The 20200-nt window shown below is 58.4% G+C and overlaps 1 protein-coding gene across 13 annotated transcripts in view; it reads left to right on the plus strand.

Moving 5' to 3' along the window:
- TCF3 (transcription factor 3) overlaps window positions 1-20200 on the plus strand; it is an 85715-nt gene that overhangs the window by 58854 nt on the left and 6661 nt on the right. For 2 of the 13 annotated variants that reach the window (XM_071452137.1, XM_071452139.1), the window contains exons 8-19: window positions 570-619; window positions 7292-7394; window positions 7917-8056; window positions 8163-8289; window positions 9125-9183; window positions 9836-9914; window positions 11282-11355; window positions 11935-12138; window positions 13532-13655; window positions 14347-14509; window positions 15417-15655; window positions 19393-19537. In XM_071452137.1, the coding sequence (XP_071308238.1) occupies window positions 570-619; window positions 7292-7394; window positions 7917-8056; window positions 8163-8289; window positions 9125-9183; window positions 9836-9914; window positions 11282-11355; window positions 11935-12138; window positions 13532-13655; window positions 14347-14509; window positions 15417-15655; window positions 19393-19535 (1505 nt within the window). In that variant the 3' untranslated portion in view covers window positions 19536-19537. Of the gene's footprint in view, window positions 1-569; window positions 620-7291; window positions 7395-7916; window positions 8057-8162; window positions 8290-9124; window positions 9184-9835; window positions 9915-11281; window positions 11356-11934; window positions 12139-13531; window positions 13656-14346; window positions 14510-15416; window positions 15656-18468; window positions 18696-19392; window positions 19538-20200 lie in introns of those variants that run through there. The other 11 variants (XM_071452143.1, XM_071452150.1, XM_071452141.1 and 8 more) reach the window with 9 other exon arrangements.

A 20200-nucleotide genomic window follows, 5' to 3' on the forward strand; every position in this document is an offset into this window, starting at 1 on the left:
CTTTAAACCACTTCTGGATGTTTCCCTACCACTTCCCTGAACTGTCCCCTTCCCTTCCCCCAGGACACTGTGTCCCCTCCAGAGCTGGAACCAGAGGGATGGGGCTGGGGTCTGTCCCTGGGAAGCACATCCCTGCCTCCTGCAGCACTAAAGCTTTCCCAAGTCTATCCCTGTAGGAAGCAAATGAAAATACAGCCCAGCCTTGCATGTGTTCCCTTTCTGCATCCTCTCTCCACAAACCCACTTCAAGTTTAAAGTGTTTCCAAAAAAACCCCAATGAGGGGTTATAACATTAAATGTTATTATATTTATGGGCTCAGTCTCTCCCAACAAACCCTTCCTGTCCTGAGATCTCTGTGTGAGTGTGAAACCTGCCCCCAAAGGGAGCAGACAAGATTTGGAGAGGCTCAGCCTTGGACATTTTCACTGTTGATGCTTCCTTGGCCACGGGACATTTGGGATCTCAGTCCTGTCTGTACCTGCAGTTTCCAACCCTGGAGACTTTTCCTGCAGCTCATTTCCCCTCCCTCTAACCCCCTGAGAACTCAGATCCTCTCTTGTCTGCACAGATGGACAGCCCAAAAAGGTTCGGAAGGTGCCTCCTGGACTCCCCTCCTCGGTAAGTGACAGCATCATGGTCCCATTCCCTGCCCTGGGAGCCATCCCTGCTCCCTGTGCCCCAAAATGCTGGGTCCTGCAGCCCCAAACTGGCCAGCAGTGGGGTGCTGATGGCAACATTGCAAACTTTGCAGGATTTCTCCCAAACAAAGCAGGACCAGGTTCTCTCCAAACCAGCAGCTGGGACCCTGCCTGCTGATAGAGCCCCAAACTCCACCTTTAATCTGAACCCAGAGCCTGGGGAAATGACCTTTTTTCCATGGAAAATGGCCTCCATTTATGGCCACTCACACTGGGCCACACTGGGGTGCCAACCTAAAAATTTGCAAACTTTGCTTGATTTCTCCCAAACTAAAACTTGCAGAAACTAGGACTGAGCATTCCATTAAAATCCCAAACGCCACCTCTGAACTGATACCTGTTGCAGTGTGATCTCATAGGGTATTTAATTTCAATAATTTCAATAGATACCCAGAGCCTGGGGAAATGACTTCTCTTTCCCATGGAAAATGGCCTCCATTTGGGGCCACTCACTCTGGCAGACACTGGGGTGCCAACCTAAAAATTCACAAACTTTGCTTGATTTCTCCCAAACTAAAGCTGCCAGCAACTAGGACCCTGCCTGCTGATAGAGCCCCAAACTCCACCTTTAATCTGATACCCAGAGCCTGGGGAAATGACTTCTTTTTCCCATGGAAAATGGCCTCAGTTTGTGGCCACTCACACTGGCCCACACTGGGGTGCCAACCTAAAAATTTGCAAACTTGCTTGATTTCTCCCAAGCTAAAGCTTGCAGAAACTAGGACCAAGCATTCCCTTAAAATCCCAAACACCACCTCTGAGCTGATACCCAGACCCTGGGGAAATTACTTCCCTTTCCCATGGAAAATGGCCTCAGTTTGGGACCACTCGCCTTGGCAGACACTGGGGTGCCAACCTAAAAATTCACAAGCTTTGCAGGATTTCTCCCAAACTAAAGCTGCCAGCAGCTGGGACCCTCCCTGCTGATAGAGCCCCAAACACCACCTCTGAGCTGATACCCAGACCCTGGGGAAATTATTCCTGTTCCCATGGAAAATGCCCTCCATTTGGGGCCACTTGCCTCCATTTGGGGCCACTCACACTGGCCCACACTGGGGTGCCAACTTAAAAATTTGCAAACTTTGCAGGATTTCTCCCAAACTAAAGCTTGCAGAAACTAGGACTGAGTGTTCCCTTAAAATCCCGAATGCCATCATTGAGCTGATACCCATTGTCTGGGGAAATGACTTCTCTTTCCCATGGGAAATGGCCTCAGTTTGGGACCACTCACCTTGGCAGACACTGGGGTGCCAACCTAAAAATTCACAAGCTTTGCAGGATTTCTCCCAAACTAAAGCTGCCAGCAGCTGGGACCCCGCATGCCCCGCACGCATCGCGGGCTGGGATTGCGTGGGATGGGGAAGGGAAGGGAATTCCCGTGCGGGAGAAGGGGCAGCGATGGGGGCAGCTCGGGGAAGGAGCCGAGGAGCCCGTGCCGTGTTTGCTGCGCTGTCCGCCTGAAAGGCGACACCGCGGGCTCGGGTTTCGGGCTGGCGCTGGGGGCCGGCAGCTGAGCCCGCTCCAGGTGTGCGCTGCTTTATAGGAAAGCTGAGCAGGCTGCAGGAATATCCCTGCTCCCGCGGCTGTTCCAGGGGAATCAACTGAACAATGTCTTTGTGGCTGCGAGTAACGGGATCTCCAGGAAAGCTAATTGGAGCGGGCTGCGGGGTTCCTGCAGGAGCACGGGGGCTGCATTCCTGCCTGGAATGTCTGTGTGCTCTGTCCCACTGGGCTCTGTCCCCAGCCCGGGGCTGTGCTGTGCTGGAGACGTGCCCTCAGTCTCTGCCCCATTCCCCAGGGAACATCCCCATCCTGGGGGAAATCCCTGCTGTGGCATTCCCTGGCTGCTGGTGCACAGCTGGAACCTGCACCACAGGCTCTGCCTTTGGGATTGGACCCCGAGGTGCTGGTTCTGGAGGATAGAGGGAGGGGAGGGCATCGAGGCCTTGCCAGCTTGGGCTCACAGACCTGGGGGTGTTGGAGGGTCTGTGTGGATCCATGTGAGGCAGAAACCAGCTCCAAGAGTGTGTGTTTTGACAGGGAAAACCTGCTTGAGTCACAGTCTGTGTCACTGCCTCGAATTTCTGTGGGAAATTTGGAGCTTTAAACCCCAGTCGACATGTGGGGAAAACATCGCTCCAACAAATGGCCTTTATTGGCCTCGAATTTCAAAGTGCTGGGGCTTGGCCCATCCTGCTGGCAGAGCCCTGCAGGGCCCTGATTCCCACAGGAAGAGCTGCTTGGCATTTGCCACAGCTCAGCCCCTTCCCTGTGTCTGAGTGACACCTGCACTCCAGCCTTTCATAGGATCGTGGAATGCTTTGGGTTGGCAAGGACATTAAAGCTCATCCAGTGCCACCTCTGCCATGGCCAGGGGCACCTCCACTATCCCAGGGTATTCAAAGCCCCATCCAACCTGGTGTTGGACACTTTCAGGGATCCAGGGCACCCACAGCTTCTCTGGGAAACCTGTGCCAGGAAAGAATTTTTCCCCAACATCCAACCTAAATCTCTGTCTCTGCCCTGGCTGTTGCCTCAGCTGCCTCTTGATGCCAAAGCTCCAGTTTTCAGAGCAGGGGTTGGTTCTGCCTCTTTCCCTCACCCTCCCTGTGCTGGGAGCTCCAGCTTCCTGGTTTGTTTTTGAACTTCCACACCTGGGGAGACAGATCTGTGCCTAGGCAGCAGCAGAAGTGTGAGGCAGGAGTGGCCTCAAAGGCAGTGGATCAAAGGCTCTTTCTTGTCTGACTCGCCCATGCAGGAGCCCGCCCCGTGTTATCGCTGGACCCCGTGCAAAATAAATAGGTTAATCAGCATCTTATTCAAATGAAGTGCTTTAATCTGTAATTCCCGAGCTGCTTTGAAAACTCGCCGAGGTCAGCGGCTGCAGGAGCTGAGGGTGGGTGGGTGAGCAGGGAGTGATGCCAAGGGCAGCGAGAGGGGTTCAGGGGTGTGAGCAGCAGTGCCAGGCAGGGATGGGCACAGAGGAGCTGTGCTCTGAACCCAGGGCCCTTGGGCTCAGTGCTTTTGTGCCAAGGACACCACAGAGCTGCTCCCAGGGCTGGAGCCCCTCTGGAGCCAGGCTGGGAGAGCTGGGGGTGCTCACCTGGACAGGAGAAGGCTCCAGGGACACCTCAGAGCCCCTGGCAGGGCCTGAAGGGGCTCAAGGAGTCAAAGGGCTGGGCTGGATGGGATATTGGGCAGGAATTGTTCCCTGGCAGGGTGGGCAGGCCCTGGCACAGGGTGCCCAGAGCAGTTGGGGCTGCCCCTGCATCCCTGGCAGTGCCCAAGGCCAGGCTGGGCAGGGCTTGGAGCAGCCTGGGATGATGGAAGGTGTCCCTGCCATGGCAGGGGGTTATGAGATGGGCTTTGAAGTCCCTCTGAACCCAAACCATTCCATGGTTCTATGCAGTAGGTGCTGGCTTGGGGCTGCCCTCAGGGCATGGAGCCCCTTGAGCTCCTGGCCAGGGGCTGCTGTGTCTGGGCACAGGATCTAGAGCTGGATGTGGCTCCACATTGGCTGCAGTGCCAGAGGAACCCGGGCAGGGATTCTGTACAAGTTGCTTCCTGCAGGATTTTGTTGCCACAGCAAGTTCAGTGCCTGGGAGCTGTTTCAGGCTGTTCATTCCCAGTCTGGTCACTGCTCTGTTTAGCCTCAGTCTGCCCAAAGTCCCACCCCAGCTCCTGCATTTAAGCAAGAAAAACAGGGAGGGAAAAACAACCCCAGACCACAAAGCGCTGCGAATCCCAGCGCTGGGGCTTTTCGAGCGCCTCTTGCCGCGCTGGCAAATTTTCACCGGAGGAAATGACCTCACCTGGAGGTCCCCGGGGCTGCTGGCCTGAGGGCTGGGGCCAGGGGCTGGGGAGGGGTCCTGGCCTTGATTTCCAGCTGCCTGCAGCGCCCAGCCCAGCCCCACCATGCCCGCACATGGCTCTCGGAGGAATTTGCTTTTCACAGCCTCCCCTGTGCTGGACAGCAAAAGGAACAATTAGCAGGGTCAGGGCCAGGAGTGTGCTGAAACTTGGCCCCCCAGGATCCGGCAGGAGATGTTCCAGGGGTGCTGGAGCAGGGTGGGTGCACAGTAAGGTGAATTTCCCCTGCTTTGCAGCCCTGATCCCTCCATCCCTGCCATTTTCTGGCCGTTGTTTTCTCCCTGGGTTCCTGGCTGGGCTGTTGGTGCAGCTGCCGGGCGCTGGCCCCGAGCCAGCCCCTGCCAGATGGCGCGGGGCTCTCAGACGTGCTGCGCTCCATTCCCCAGCCCGCTCCCGCTATTTAATCAAATTATAGGAAAAGTCAATTTGCTGGATTCCCGCTCTGCAGTGCCTCCCCCACCCCCCCAGCCCACGCGCGGCTCCCTCTGCCCACACACCCGGCAGCATCCCGGGGACCAGGGCCTGGAATTCTCTGTTTGGAGCAAGGGACAAAGGGCAGCTGCCTGTGTCTGTCAGGATTTGCCCTTCCCCCCCTCTCTTTTTTTTTGTCTTTATTTTACGAGTTCTCTGTAGAGTCACAGAGTCATTAAGGTTGGAAAAGCCCTCTAAGGGTCACAGAGTCCAACTGTTCCCCAGCACTGCCAAGGCCACTGCTGACCCGTGTCCCCAAGTGCCACATTCACACATTGTTTGAACACTTCAGGGATGGTGACTCCACTTCTACCCTGGGCAGTCTGTTCCAATGCTTTCCAACACTTTCTGTGAAGAAATTTTCCCAATTTCCAATCTAAACTCCCCTGGCCCAGCCTGAGGCCATTCCCTCTCCTCCTGTCCCTGTTCCCTGGAGCACAGCCCGACCCCCCTGGGCTGTCCCCTCCTGTCAGGAGCTGTGCAGAGCCACAAGGGCCCCCTGAGCCTCCTTTGCTCCAGGCTCAGCCCCTGCCCAGCTCCCTGAGCCTCTCCTGGTGCTCCAGACCCTTCCCCAGCTCCACTGACCCTTGTTGGATTTCTGGGGGGCTTTGGGGTTGTTTTTTAAACAAAAAGAAGCCTGGCACAGGCTGTCCAGGGCCATGGTGGAGTCACCACCTTGGAATTGTTCAAAAAACATGTGGATGTGGCACTTGAGGACATGAGTTAGTGATGAACATGGTGGTGCTGCTGCTTTCATGGTTAGACTTGATCTTAAAGGTCTCTTCCAACCTTTAGGATTCTCTGATTGTGTCTTTTATTCCCCACCATCAATTTTGTCCCTTTTTACTGGTGAGGACAAGGGCTGGAAGGGAGCAGCTGGCTGTGGGGAAAAAGAAACTCAGGCAAGTTTCCTTCCCAAAGAGAACTGTGTGTGCCAGGCAGAGCCTGGCCCCTGCCCCACCTCTGCTTTCGTCTGGATTAAAAAAAAAAGATTATCGGTTTCAGAATGAATCAAAGGAGATGAAAATAACCTGTGACAAAAGTTCTCACATCATCTGAGAGCTATTTCAGTTTCTTTGAATGCCATTTCGGTTTCTTTGCATGTTGAATTTCTGCTTTAAAAAAAGAAAAGTCTGTTTTTGTCCTGGCAGAAGATGATTTTCGGTCAGGGCTTTCTAGGATGGGTTTGGTTAATTTAGTAGGGAAGGAAAAGCTTTTTCTTCTGCTTGATGTGCTGTTAAATCACAGAGCAGAGCAGTGCTGCAGAAATGTGACCCAAGAGCTGTGTGAGGGCTGTCTGAGGTTTGTCCCTCCCCTGTGACAATGGCTGTGAGGGGCTGCTCAGCCCCACGTGCCTCAGTTTCCCCTCAGCCTGGTTTTCCTGAGGGCTTTGAGTGGGGGCTGTGCTCAGGAGCCTGGCACAGGGCAGGGTTGGCACAGGGGGGTCCCAAGGCCACACGGGTGCCCGCTGCCAGTGCCCAGCCTGTTCCCCCCAGAGTGGGGTCACTGCAGCAGTGGCGGCTTTTGTGGTTACCCAGAAAAAGTTATAACCATGGAAAACGGAACTGGAGCAGAGTCGAAACTTCTGCTGGAGCTGGGCAGGTTCTGGGGACCAAGGAGGGTGACAGGAACAAACAGAAAGGAACACTGTACCCTGTCCTGTGTGCCCTCTGCCCTGTCCTCTGTGCCCTGGCCCCTGCTCTGCTCCATGTAGGGCTGTGCCCTTTGAGGACTTTGGCTGAGCTGCTCCAGTTCCCCCCCAGATCTGCTGTGGGATGAATTAAAGCAAAGCTCCTGGACTCATCAGATGGTTTGGGTTGGAGTGGACATTAAATCCCATCCAGTGCCACCCCTGCCATGGCAGGGACACCTCCCACTGTCCCAGGCTGCTCCCAGCCCTGTCCAGCCTGGCCTTGGGCACTGCCAGGGATGCAGGGGCAGCCCCAGCTGCTCTGGGCACCCTGGGCCAGGGCCTGCCCACCCTGCCAGGGAACAATTCCTGATTGCCAAGATCCCATCCAGCCCTGCCCTCTCTGGCAGTGGGAGCCATTCCCTGGGTCCTGTCCCTCCTTCCCTTGAAAGGTCAGCTGAGTGAAGCACTTGCTGCTCTGTTGCCATGGGAGAGGTGGTCAAACACTGCTGAAGTTTGAGTTTTGAAGTTTTACTGTGCAGGGCTGGGGGGAGCCATGGTGAGGGTGTGGGGCTATGGACTGACCAAGGCCTTCTCTTCAACCCCTCTCCTGCCCCACAGGTGTATCCATCCAACTCAGGTGATGACTACAGCAGGGATCCAGCTGGATATACTTCCTCAAAACCTCCCAGCACTGTGTATCCTGGAGCCTTTTACATGACAGGTGAGTTATTCCCAGCCCTGTGATCCCACAAACCAGGCAGAGCAGGGGCAGCCTTGCCCATTATGGACCATGGGAGGGATTGCACATCTGGAGGGAGCTCAGGGCAGGAGTGCATGAGGCACAATGCAGCCCCAAAATCCTGAGTGAGAAGGGATCCAAAGGGATCATCAGTGCAGTCCCTGCCCAGCCACCCCAAGAACCCCACCCTGAGCAGCCCTGGGAGCTCCTGGAGCTGTGGCAGCCTTGGCACCATTCCCTGGGGAGCCTGGGCAGTGCCCAGCAGCCTCGGGGGGAAGAACCTTGCCCTGAGCTCCATGCCAAGGCCTGGCCTAGCTCCAGCCCTTGCTGGGCTCCTGTCCCTGTCCCAGAGAGTTTGTCCTGATTGCTCAGTGGGTGATGCTCAGCACAGGCAGGATGTGGTGGGGACAGTCCCGTCCCCTCATCCAGGGCTGACCTGTTCCCCCTGGGGCTGGGGGCTGCCTGCTGCTGTCCCTGCCCCACTCAGCTCTGGGCTCCTTGCAGATGGACTCCATAACTCTGCAGACCTGTGGAGTTCCCCGGGTGCCATGAGCCAGTCGAGTTACGGTGCCATGCTGGGCAGCTCCTCGTCCCCGCTCCCGCAGTCCAGCGGCTTCAACAGTTTACACCAGCACGAGCGCATGGTAACGTGTCCCCGTGGCCCTGGCACCTCCTGCCTTGGCTGTGGGTCCTGCCCCAGCTGCTGAACCCCACAGCTTTTCCTCTGAGCCCACTCTCCCTCCCTGGCAGAACTACCAGCTGCATTCAGCAGAGGTGAACGGCGGGCTGCCCTCCGTGTCCGGCTTCTCCTCGGCGCCCACGGCGTACGGAGTGTCCAGTCACACCCCCCCGATCAGCGGCACCGACACCATCATGGGTATGGCCAGCGTCACACTGACCCCACAGCCGGGCACAGCTCACCTGGACAGCCTGGGCTTGTGCACACCTGCTGCCTGAGGCATCCAACACACCCAGACACCCCTGATCCTTGTGTGTCCCCTGTGCCTGGAGTCCCTGCCCGGGGAAGAGGCACAGGGAGGTTCTGGGTGCTGCTCTGGGGGTTTACAGCTCGTGGGGTGGGTCTGGGAGGAGCCCAGCAGTCTAGTATAATCTCCTGGAGGTGCTGTGGCTTAGATGAGTTGTGGGATGGATTTCTATGTGAAGCTGCTTCCCTAGATCCAGAATGGGAATGTTCCTGCTGGGTTTGGGTACCACATTAACCCCTGAGTGCTTTAATCTCTGACCCTGTTACTGAAATGAGCTCATGCTCCCCAGGAAATGAGGATCCTGACACAGATTTGTAGAAAATACCTTGCTTTTCTATGGAGAAGGAAGTTTGGGATTCATAGAATGAAAGTGTCATTAAGGTTGGAAGACATCTCTAGGCTCATCAAGTGCATTGGTGGTTGCTGGGGTTTGAGATGCCCCATGGCAATGGCTCTGCTGCAGCAGAGATGTCTGATTGCTGTTGGTGGCACTATACCTCCAGCCCAGGGCTTGGAGAGATGTCCCTGCAGCCCCTTGATGGCTTCCAGGGGAAGGTGCCCCGTGTCCGAGCTGCTCCGAGCTGCACAAACATTTAATTTTCAAGCAAAGCACTAAAAGCAGAAAATTTCCACCCCAGAGCAGGTGACCCCAAAGAGGGTCCTGTAGGGTGCTGTGTCCTGCTGGGGTCTGTGGGCTTGGCAGTGGCACCTGTGTCTCTCTTGCAGGTAACAGAGGAACCACAGCTGGGAGCTCCGGGGACGCGCTTGGGAAGGCTCTGGCCTCGGTGAGAGCTTGGGGTGGTCCTGACCCAGTCCCAGTCCTGCTGCTGCAGGGACCCTCTACCCAGCAGGGAGCATGCACCCCAAATCCACAGCAGCCTTTAGGGAGGGTTTTCTCCTCTCCATGTGCTGTCATCTCAGTCCCAGCACCTTTTGGTGGATGGGGAAACTGAGGCACTGAGGTTGTGGTGGCCCTGCAGTCACATTTGCTGCTCTGTGCCCTCCCAGCCTGGTGCTGCTCTGCCAAGACCACCCTACACAAACCTTGTGGGAGGACTTGCAGGTCCCAGTAGTCCTTGCCCTGTGTGTGCTGGTTCAAACTGGAGGGCACTGGTCTCACTGGGTTACCAGAGAGTTTCCTCTGTCCTGTTCAGTGATCTCTGCATGGATGCAGAGGGGTGCTGACAGTGACCCTGCAACAATTCCTGAGAGCTCCTGCTTCCTCCTGAGAGGGGTCCTGAAGAGCAGAGGCTGCACTCAGGGGTGGTCACAGTGGGGACAGACCCCGAGGTTGATGGGGGAACTGGGGGGAACTGGGCTCGGTCATTGTGCTGGCTCTGGGTTTGGGAAGGGAGGTCCCAGCAGGTGCTGGGTGTCACTGGGAGGGGACAGCTAGCTCAGATGGCACTGCTGACCATCCCCCTTCTGTCCCTGCAGATTTACTCCCCTGACCACTCTAGCAATAACTTCTCCTCCAACCCCTCCACCCCGGTCGGGTCCCCGCAGGGCCTCGCAGGTGAGTGACAGTGTGAAGGTGAGGGGGGTGGGGTTTGCTTTGGGGAGCTCACAGGCAGTGAATTTCCCAGGTCAGCCACTAAACCTCAGCCCAGAGCTGGCAGCAGCCCTGGGACCTTCTCCTGCCCTTCCTGGCCCTGTCCCTGCTTGTCCCATCCCAGAGAGGCTGTGGCTGGATTTGCCTCCGTGGGAGAAGTGCAGTGGGATGTGGGAAGCAGCCAGTGGTTCAAACCCACATTGAGCATCTGCTGAAGGCCCTTTCCTGTTCTCCTCGGGCAGGACAGGTCCTGTGGTGCCCAGCAGAGCTGGTGCCCAGCAGAGCTGGTGCCCAGGCTCCCTGTGCCCGGGGTGCAGCATAAGCTGGCCCTGAGGTCACAGCGAGTCACTGGGACCGGGGACATTGGGGACACCTCTCAAGGCCTGAAGGGCTGAGCCAGAGCAGAGCTCGTAGTGCCACACAGTGCCACAGTGCCCATCAGTGCCACACAGCCCTGTGGTGATCCATGTAGTGCCATGGTGATCCATGGAGTGCCATGCAGTGCCACAGTGCCCATCAGTGCCACACAGCCCTGTGGTGGCCCCTGTGGTGCCATGGTGATCCATGTAGTGCCATGGTGATCCATGCAGTGCCATGCAGTGCCCATCAGTGCCACACAGCCCTGCGGTGGCCCATGTAGTGCCATGGTGATCCATGCAGTGCCACGGTGCCCATCAGTGCCACACAGCCCTGTGGTGGCCCATGTAGTGCCATGGTGATCCATGCAGTGCCATATGGTGCCACAGTGGCCTGTGCAGGGCCGGGTGTTGCTGCTGTGGCCTGAGCAGTGCTGTGTCGAGCAGTGCCAAGCCGTGCTGAGCAGAGCCGAGCTGAGCAGTGCCGAGCAGTGCCGTGCCGAGCCGTGCCATGCCGTGCCCTGTGTGCCATGCCGTGCCGTGCCCTGTGTGCCGTGCCGAGCCATGCCGTGCCGAGCCGTGCTGTTCCGTGCCGAGCAGTGCCGAGCCCTGCTGTGCTGTGCCGTGCCAAGCCGAGCCGTGCTGAGCCCTGCTGTGCTGTGCCGTGCCGTGCTGTGCCGTGCCGTGCTGTGCCAAGCCGAGCAGTGCTGTGCCGTGCCGTGCCGTGCTGTGCTGTGCCGAGCCGAGCCGTGCCGTGCCGAGCCGAGCCGAGCCGTGCCGTGCCGTGCCGTGCTGAGCCGTGTCATGCCGAGCCGTGCCGTGCCGAGCAGTGCCGAGCCGTGCCGTGCCGTGTGTGCCGTGCCGTGTGTGCCGTGCCGTGCGGTGGCCGGTGCGCTGCCGCGGTGTCCCAGCTTCCAGCCCCATCTAGTGGCAGCCGTGGCCATGGCCGGTCCCCAACTCTGCGTTTGTCCCCAGGCTCGTCGCAGTGGCCGCGGGCGGGCGGAGCGGGTGCCTTATCTCCCAGTTACGAAGGGAGCCTCCACACTTTGGTGAGTGGCACCAAAAATTCCGGGTTCTCCTTTTCTCTCTCTTCCCTCAGGGCTTGGTGATGAAGGGTTTTGGGTGGCACCCTCTCCCTTGGATGCCTGGAATCAGCTGGGTGGCCAGGGATGGATATGTGGGGAGCAGCAGCTGAGCAGAGCCCAGTGCTGCATCCCTGACCTGGAGTCCCCTGGCAGCCCCAGGCCCATCCCGGGGCTCTGGCAGGTTTTGCCTGCCCTCAGCAGTTCCACTCGTGTCACCCATCTTGCCTTTGGGGAATGGCACTGGCTGGGGGGGTTATTGCTCCCCATCCCTGCCCTGTGGCACCCGAGTCCAGGATTGCCACCAGCCATTCTGTAGTGCAGAGCAGCAGGGGGCTGCTGGCTTTATGGGATTGCAGTCATGGAATTGGATTGGAATCATGGAAAGGTTTGGGTTGGGAGAGATCTTAAAGCTCATACAGTTGCACCCCTGCCATGGGCAGAGACACCTTCTGCTAGACCAGGGTGCTCCAAGCCCCATCCAACCTTGGACACTTCCAGGGATGGGGCACTTAACACAGACCTGTCTCTGTCCTGCCCTTCCAGCAAAACAAAATGGAAGACAGGTTGGATGAAGCCATCCACGTGCTGAGGAACCACGCCGTGGGCCAGACCTCTGCCATGGCCAGCAACCACGGGGACATGCACGGGCTGCTGGGCTCAGCACCAGCACACAGTGCTGCCGTGGGCAGCCTGGGCCAGGCCTTCCCTGCCTCAGTCATGGCCCTGGGGAGCAGGCACCCGAGTCTGGTGAGTGTGGGAGCAGTGTGGCAGCTGGCAGGGACACCTGGGGACACGTGTCACGTGTGGTGTGACGTGGCGTTCAGGGGGACGTCGCCTTTGGTGCAGGAACAGCCCAGTGTGGTCAGCCTGGGTCAGGTGCTGGCAGCATTGCAGGGGTGACAGGCACAGAAGCCACTTCCCATGTTCCTGCAAGGGAGAGCTGAGTCACAGAATCCCAGAGTGGTTTGGGTTGAAGGGACCTCAAAGCTCATCTTGTTCCACCCCCTGCCATGGCAGGGACACCTCCCACTGTCCCAGGCTGCTCCAAGCCCTGTCCAGCCTGGCCTTGGGCACTGCCAGGGATGCAGGGGCAGCCCCAGCTGCTCTGGGGACATTGAGTCCAGCCTTGGCACAAGCTCTGTGTGCCCTTCCCTTGTGCCCCTTCTCAGGGCAGACAGGGGTGGTGAGAGAGCTGCTCTTCTTTCCCTGCAACATGATTGAAAATCCCTCAAAACAACTTCAAGGTGTCCCTGGGATATGCAGGGAGGAGAAGAGGGATCCAGTGGGTACAGGAGTGCCAGGTGTCACCAGGAACTCTGAATGGTTTGGGCAGGCATCACATCCCTGTGTGGTGTGTGAGGGCTCATTCCAGCTGCAGGGAATGGGATGGATCCAGGGCACCCTGGGCAGGTGGATGCTGGGGTCCCATGCAGGGTCACCTGGGTCCCCCCTTGTCCAGAGGTTGGTGACCACAGCAGCACATTTTTGGCAGAGCTGCTTTGCTGCTGCAGCAAGCAGTGACACATCTGCAGTGTCCAGAGAAGCAGCTGTGATCCCCTTCCAGGCTCCCTGGGTTCTGCTCCTGAGCAGGGAATGAGATGTGTCCTCTGTAGGCTGCTGCCAGCTGGGGAGTCAGCAGGGCTCTGTCCCCTCAGTGCCCAGCCTGTGTGGCACTGCCTCGGGGCTGTGGGCTCAGAAGGGGCCCTCACCCTTTGTCCCAGCTCTTTGGAGCCAAGTTCATGTTGCTGGGATGTCCCTTGCTCTGGTGGCACTGGGGAGGTGGCAGTGATGCTCAATGACACAGGACATGTGTCATCTCTGCTGTGCTGGCCTTGCACCAGGCACAGAGGGACTTTCCTCGGGGCAGGGGACAGCAGTGACAGGGCTCTGGGTGCAGCCCCTGCTCAGAGCAGGGAGCTGCAGTGTCCCCAGCGGTCCCAGAGAGCTGCTGCTGCACAGGCTGGCTCTTCCCTCCTGCATTCCAGAGCTCCAGGGGTGGGAGGTGAGGGGAGCACCCAGAGCACCCAGCTGTGCCTCAGCCTGCTCCATGGAGCCTGGGGTGACAGCTCAGGTGAATGTCCCCTCTGCCTGCTGGCAGTGACCCATCCCTCCCTGAGGCTCACTCTGCTCCTTGCTGCAGGTGGGAGGAGGCCACCCTGAGGATGGGCTGTCCAGCAACCCCAGCTTGCTCCACAACCACGTCACGCTTCCATCCCAGCCCAGCTCGCTGCCGGAGCTCAGCAGGCAGCAGGACACGTACAGTGGTAAGGCAGCTCTGCAGGGGGGTCACCTGTGCTCAGGGTCACCTGCTGGGGGCTGTGGGGACTCACCTGTGGGGCTGGGCCCAGGCCTGTGCAGCCTGGGAGGAGATGGATGATGTCTCTGCAAGGCTGGTGCTCCCTTGCAGCATTCACAGGGCAGTTTCTACCTGGAGCCTTTTCCAGAGGTTTCACAGAGTCCCAGAATGGTCTGGATTGGAAGGGACCTTGAAGCTCATCCCCTTTCACCCTGTCCCATAGGCAGGGACACCTTCCACTGTCCCAGGCTGCTCCAAGCCCTGTCCAGCCTGGTCTTGGGCACTTCCAGGGATCCAGGGGCAGCCCCAGCTGCTCTGGGCACCCTGTGCCAGGGCCTGCCTAGCCTGCCAGGGAACAATTCCTGCCCAATATCCCATCTAACCCTACATCTCTACATGTTCAACCTGTATTTTCCCATTCCCCCTGCCAGGTGTGGGTGCACAGTTCCCAGTGCTCTGCTGTGTAGGTTGGGTTCCCAAATTGGAAGTAAGAGGGAGAAGGGGGAGCATCAGCAGAGGCAGCACCCTCCCATCTTCCCCGAGTGTGGAGCAGCAATGCAGGATGAGTTTGGGCTGCAGGAGCAGAGCCTGGGGACCCCCCAGCCTCCTCTGTGGGTCAGGCCCCTCAGGCTCTGCACGTGGCTCTGCTCTCTCTGCAGGTTTGTCTGGGGGGCTGGGCCGGAGCAGCGTCTCCTCAGGAACGAGCGAGATAAAGAGGGAGGAGAAGGAGGATGAGGAGAACACGTCGGTGGCAGATAACTCAGAAGAGGAGAAGAAGGAGCTGAAGCCCTCCCGGAACAGAACAAGGTGCTCTTTGAACAGGTCTCTCCCTTCACTTTCTCTGTTCCCAGGCCAGGGCTGTTTGGGCTGGGGTCCAGCTGCCAGGACCCACCAGGCACTGACTGGGCTTGGCCCAGTTTGGCCTGGGGTCATCCTGTGGCACAGACCCCCCAGCCCTGCCCATCTGGAGCCTGGTGTGGTCTCACACAGCCTGGGCTCCTGCTACCACCCCAGGGGAAGGGTCCCTGCCACCCTCCTGCTGGCTCCTGTCCCTGTGGCCTCAGGGCATCCTCATGCTCCTAAAGCAGAGCAATGCACCTCATCCCCCACCTGCCTGTGTGGGCACTTGGGGCTGTGCAGGGAAGGAGCCAGTGCTCCCAGTCAGACACAGTTTGACCCCCTCCCTGCCTTGGGGCATCTCTGCTGTCTGCTTTGGGCTCCTGTATGCTCTGTCACATCCAGCCAGAGGAGTGGCAGTGGCTCAGGTGGAGTCCTTCAGCGTGTTGGCTGCTCTGTGGCCCTGCCACCAGCTCGGAGACCTCAGCAGGGTGATGGTGCCCAGAGAGGCAGCACCAGCCCCACTCCTGCCCTGGAGGCAGAGGGCTGCATCTTCCCAGATTCCAGCTGGGGATTCCAGTGTTTGCCTTCACCTTGTCTGGGCCACCCTGCACACTCCTGGCAACAAGCTCAGGCCTTAATCACATTGTGTGTTCTTTCTTTGCTGTTTAAAACCAAAAGAAAACAAAAACGAGGCAGAAGAAGAGCCTTAACTGGTTGTGTCCGAAGCCCCTGCGTGTCCCTGCACGTGGCACAGGCCGGCAGGTCCTGGCAGGGCACACAGGGGGCTCTCATCTCGCTGCGTCACCGTGTGTTTCTTGTCTGTGAGTTGACCAGTGCTGAGAGTGCACACGAGGAATGTCCCTGTCTCGTTCTTATTTTAAACCATTAGTCAAGATGAGGATGAGGAGGACGATCTTCTTCCCCCAGAGCAAAAAGCCGAGAGAGAGAGAGAAAGGAGGGTCGCCAATAATGCCCGTGAGCGCCTGCGGGTTCGTGACATCAACGAGGCCTTTAAGGAGCTCGGACGCATGTGCCAGCTGCACCTAAACAGCGAAAAACCGCAGACCAAACTGCTAATCCTACACCAGGCCGTATCAGTCATACTGAACCTGGAGCAACAAGTTAGAGGTCAGTGAGGGTCCCGGAGTGGTGATATTTACGTACCTGATCGGCACGGGGCTGTCTGTCTGTCTGTCTCCTGTGACGTGCTGTGGTGCCTCGCACTGTCTCTCTCCCCTGTGGCCTTGGGGACCAACCCAAGGCTGTTGATGTCCTTTTAATTTTTTTTTTTTTTTTTGCCTTTTTTGCATCCATCCCTGCTGTTCTCTCCTTTGTCCCCCGCTGCCACTGCGTGTGCTGCATGCTGGTCCCCGTGGGGACGCCTGTGCCATGTCCTGCTTCCCTACAGCCAGGAGTGCTCAGTGCTTGGCCAGCAAAGTGACAGAAACCCCACTAGAGAATCTCTCAGAGGGGTCCAGCTCTGCCATCTCCAAGGGCTGCTCTGAGCACCGAGCCCGTTCCTTTCCCCTCGGTGTGCCCGATGGGGCTCTGTGCTGCTGTCCCCCAGTGTGGCACCTGGCAAAGCCCTGGGGCACGGCAGCTGTGCGAGGGCAGCGGGATGCCCTGGCTGAGCAGCCCTCGCTGCCTGTACTGGTGTGGGAGCGCTGTGCATTCTGAGCCTGGAGCTGCCAGCGGGGTCCTGCAGCCTCTGCCCTCCCCGGGCCACGCTCAGGGCACGCTCGCTCCCACCACGGAGTGTGCACCCATCGCAGGGGGGAAGCGAGGGGGCAGTCCCGGCTGTCCCCCCAGGCCGAGGGTGGCAGTCCCGGCTGTCCCCCCAGGCCGAGGGGGGCAGTCCCGGCTGTCCCCCCGGGCCGAGGCCGCTTTGTCCCCATCCCGCAGTGCATGTGCTCCTGGCCCGCCCCTGCCCCGCCTGCAGCGTGCCCCGGGCAGGTTAACCCCTTTCTCTCTGCAGAGCTGTGTAACACGCGTCGGGGGCTGTGCCTGCCTGTGCTCCTCTCTGCTGGCCTTGCTGTGCCTTGATGTTGGAGTCCTTTGTGCCTCTCTTCAGTTTGTAATTTTTTGCCTTTCATAACATGTATATTTTTTCCTGTCTTCTTTTTTAATTTCCCCTTCCTTTTGATTTTTTTTTTTTATTTCAAGTTTTTACTTTTTGGTTCTGTTCTTTCCAATCTCCTACAGACATGCCCCAGCCGTGACCTCTCGGTGGTCCCACTCTACCTTGTACTTGCTGCTCACGGATCCCAGGCAGGACCGAGGGTGGGGCAGGGCTTAGGCAGAGTTGGCACCGTGTTCACTTTGGTCTCCCACGCTTGTCCCTTTTTAAACCCTTCCTGAGGGCAGCCAGAGGAGGCTGAGCCCTGCAGGCTCCCTCAGCAGATAGTGCAGACAGGCAGTGTCCCCTCCTTGGCTTTGAGCTGCTTTCCAGGAGAGAATCCCTCCCTCCCAGCCCCTCTGGCAGTGCTGCCATCAGGTCCCTGTGTGCTGTGGGGGCTGCCAGGATCCTCCCACTGCCACAGCAGCTGTAGGAAGGGAAAGGAGGAGACTGAGGAGTTTCAGGCTGGCTGGTGACCCCCAGGGGCACAAGGCAGCCAAAGCATCCCATCCTCACACAGTGTAAGCTGCCAGTGATACGTGCTGGTGCTGGGGACACAGCTCTGTCCTGCCCAGGTGTGACATCCAAGCCTTGTCCCTGCTGGGGGAGCCACCAGCCAGGACTGGCCACCAGCAAGGAGCTGCAGCCACCAGCCTGTGCTGGAGGAGGGATCTGGGGTCCTTTGTGGGGACACAGGTGCCAGGATGGCCCCGTACCCCCGCCTGTGCTGGGCCTGTGGAGAGGAGGTGGCAGCTGGGGCAGCGAGGAGGGGACACAGGCAGGGACAGGGCAGTGAGGAGAGGGTGCAGCAGGGCCAGTGGGCAGCCCTCAGTCCCACACAGGCAGTGCTTGCCAGGGAGCCCCTGCTCCCCCTTCACACAGCCCTGCACTGTCCGGAGGCTCTCCAGGAGGGCTCTGCAGCCCCTCTTTGCTAAAGGCTGATCCCCACATGGCTCCCCACAGGCTGTCCCAGTGTCAGGTCTCACCCAAGGACCCTCCTCAGATAGGTGTCTTCCTGCAACAAGTTTTGCTCTGGGGGAGAAGGTCGTCTGTATTTAAATTGGGGCTTTCGAGGGGGTGGGCAAAGCCACGGCTCAAGATGCTGCCAGCACAACTTTGCTTCCCCCATCCCTGCCTGTGTCAGGCATCCCTGGGGTGCTGTCAGCAGTGGGGGCTCTCACAGAGCTTCTGACTTTGCCTGGAAAAAAAAAATCACCCCTTCTGGCCGTGTTTTGGCTGTGTGGAAAGATCTGGATTCAGTGTCTGCCTCCAAGTCTGATCCTCAGAGCAGCTCCTGCTCCCAGTGCTGCCCTGGCCCCTCAGAGGGTGCCAGGCCAGGCTGCTCCTGCTGCTTCAGCACCACTGCTCCAAACACCAGCACTGGAAGCTGCAGATGGAATTTGGGAAGGAAATCTTAGAAAGAAGGATTTGCTTCCTGCCAAAATCTTTCCATGGGGGACAAACCTGACGTTTTTGGCAGAGAGCCTCCCCCAGTCTTCGAGTTTTCAGTTGAAAACAAACAGGAAGGCAAAATTTTGCAGAGGGTGGAAGGTGTTGGTGGGTGATGCTGCATCAATGCCCACCCTTGCCCCCAGTGGCCCCTCCAGCCCCCTGGGCACCTGGGCCTGTGCTGGCAGCACCTTCCCTGGGCTTGCAGAGGTGACACAGCCTGGGCTGCTCTGGGAAGCACCCAGAGGAATTGGCTTTGCAAAGTGAGGCCGTTTGGGCCATTTCCAGTGGACACCCGGAGCACTTCCAGCACGGCAACATAGAGAGCCCCCCTCGTGGCACCCCCTGACTAACCCCTGTGGTGCTGTGAACCCAGCAGTACAGACGAGGCCTTGTCACTGGAGGACAAAGATCTGAGGGACCGGGAGAGGCGAATGGCCAATAACGCCAGGGAAAGGGTGCGAGTGCGGGACATTAACGAGGCCTTTAAAGAGCTGGGACGAATGTGCCAGATGCACTTAAAAACGGACAAAGCACAGACCAAACTGATCATCCTGCAGCAGGCCGTGCAGGTCATTCTGGGCCTGGAGCAGCAAGTACGAGGTATGGTACCGCTGGCAGGTGCATTTCGGGGCCTGTCTCTCCCCTGTCTCTGCATGCTCCTGCTTCTCTGTCCTGACTCTGCTTTCTGTCTGAGCTGTGTGTTTGCAGCACCAGCAGCACCTCTGGCTGCTGAGCTCTCCCCAGCCCGGGTTGGATTTGAGGCTGCTCTCTCTCTCTGCTCATGCTTAATATAATTTTGCACCTGGATCCCATTAAGCAGCTTTGGAAAATTCAGTCCTCAGCTCTGAGTGCTGGCTGAGGCACTTGGGGCTTCCTGTAACAAGCACATGGAGATGCCCTGGCACAGGGTGCCCAGAGCAGCTGGGGCTGCCCCTGGATCCCTGGCAGTGCCCAAGGACAGGTTGACTGGGGCTTGGAGCAGCCTGGGACAGTGAGATGTGTCCCTGCCCATGGCAGGGGGTTGGAACAAGATGGACTTTAATGTTCCTTCCAACCCAAACCATTCCATGATTCCCTGGTGAAGTGGGGGTGCAGCTGGGCCTGGGGTTCTGCTCGAGCAGGGGCCTGGCAGGATCCTGCAGGGACTGGGGCAGCAGCGAGCGCTGCACAGAGCTCATCTCCTCACACAGGCCTGCCTGGCATGGTCCCTCTGTCCCTCTGGGGTGCTGCTGCCAGGGGTGATGCTGGTGCCCAGACTGAGGTTGCTCCCCTCCCTCCCTTGCTGTTTTGGGCACAGAGCGCAATCTGAACCCAAAAGCCGCCTGCTTGAAGCGTCGGGAAGAGGAGAAAGTGTCCGGAGTGGTAGGAGACCCCCAGATGACACTGTCAGCTTCCCATCCTGGTCTAGGAGACGGTCACAACCCTGTTGGACACATGTAAAGGTACCATTCCCCACCTGTGATCCCACATCCCAGCGTGGCTCCAGCCCTGTGCCCGTGCCCTGCTCTGCTCTGGCTGCTCAGCCCTGCTCCCTCAGCAGCAGCCACAGCCCTGCTTCATGTCCCTGAAATCAATGACCTACATGTGTGCAAGGCCTGGCACAGGTGCCCACAGCAGCTGGGGCTGCCCCATCCCTGAAGGCCATGTTGGAGGGGCTTGGAGCAACCTGAGATGGTGGGAGGTGTCCCTTCCATGGCAAGGGGTGCAATAAGATGAACTTTAAGGTCCCTTCCAGCCCAACCCATTCCATGATTTTCTCTCTCTGTGTGTCATGTGCCCCATCCAGAGCCTCTGGCCCACAGGAAAGTGCAACCCCATAGCTGGGATGGGGGGTTTGGAGCTCTCTGGGTGGGCTCAGCTCTGCTCTGCACCTCCCAGTCCTGCCCCAGTTGGCTGCTGGAAACCAGCAATTCCTTTTCCTCGTGGCTCTATGAGAGGGAATGGGCAGGTCCCAGAAATGCCAAGAGAGTCAGAGAAGGTGAAAATCCCCCAGTGAGGCTGTGGCAGGCACTGGTTCCCATGGGCTGTTCCCACTTTTAAGGGACCCTAGGAGCATCTGAGCAGTGCAGAGGTGGTGGATGGGGGGATTGAGCAGATCCAGGAGT

This window comes from Agelaius tricolor, unplaced genomic scaffold (assembly GCF_023055355.1).
Source record: "Agelaius tricolor isolate 1412-34295 unplaced genomic scaffold, bAgeTri1.0.p SCAF_33, whole genome shotgun sequence".
Taxonomy (NCBI): Eukaryota; Metazoa; Chordata; class Aves; order Passeriformes; family Icteridae; genus Agelaius; species Agelaius tricolor.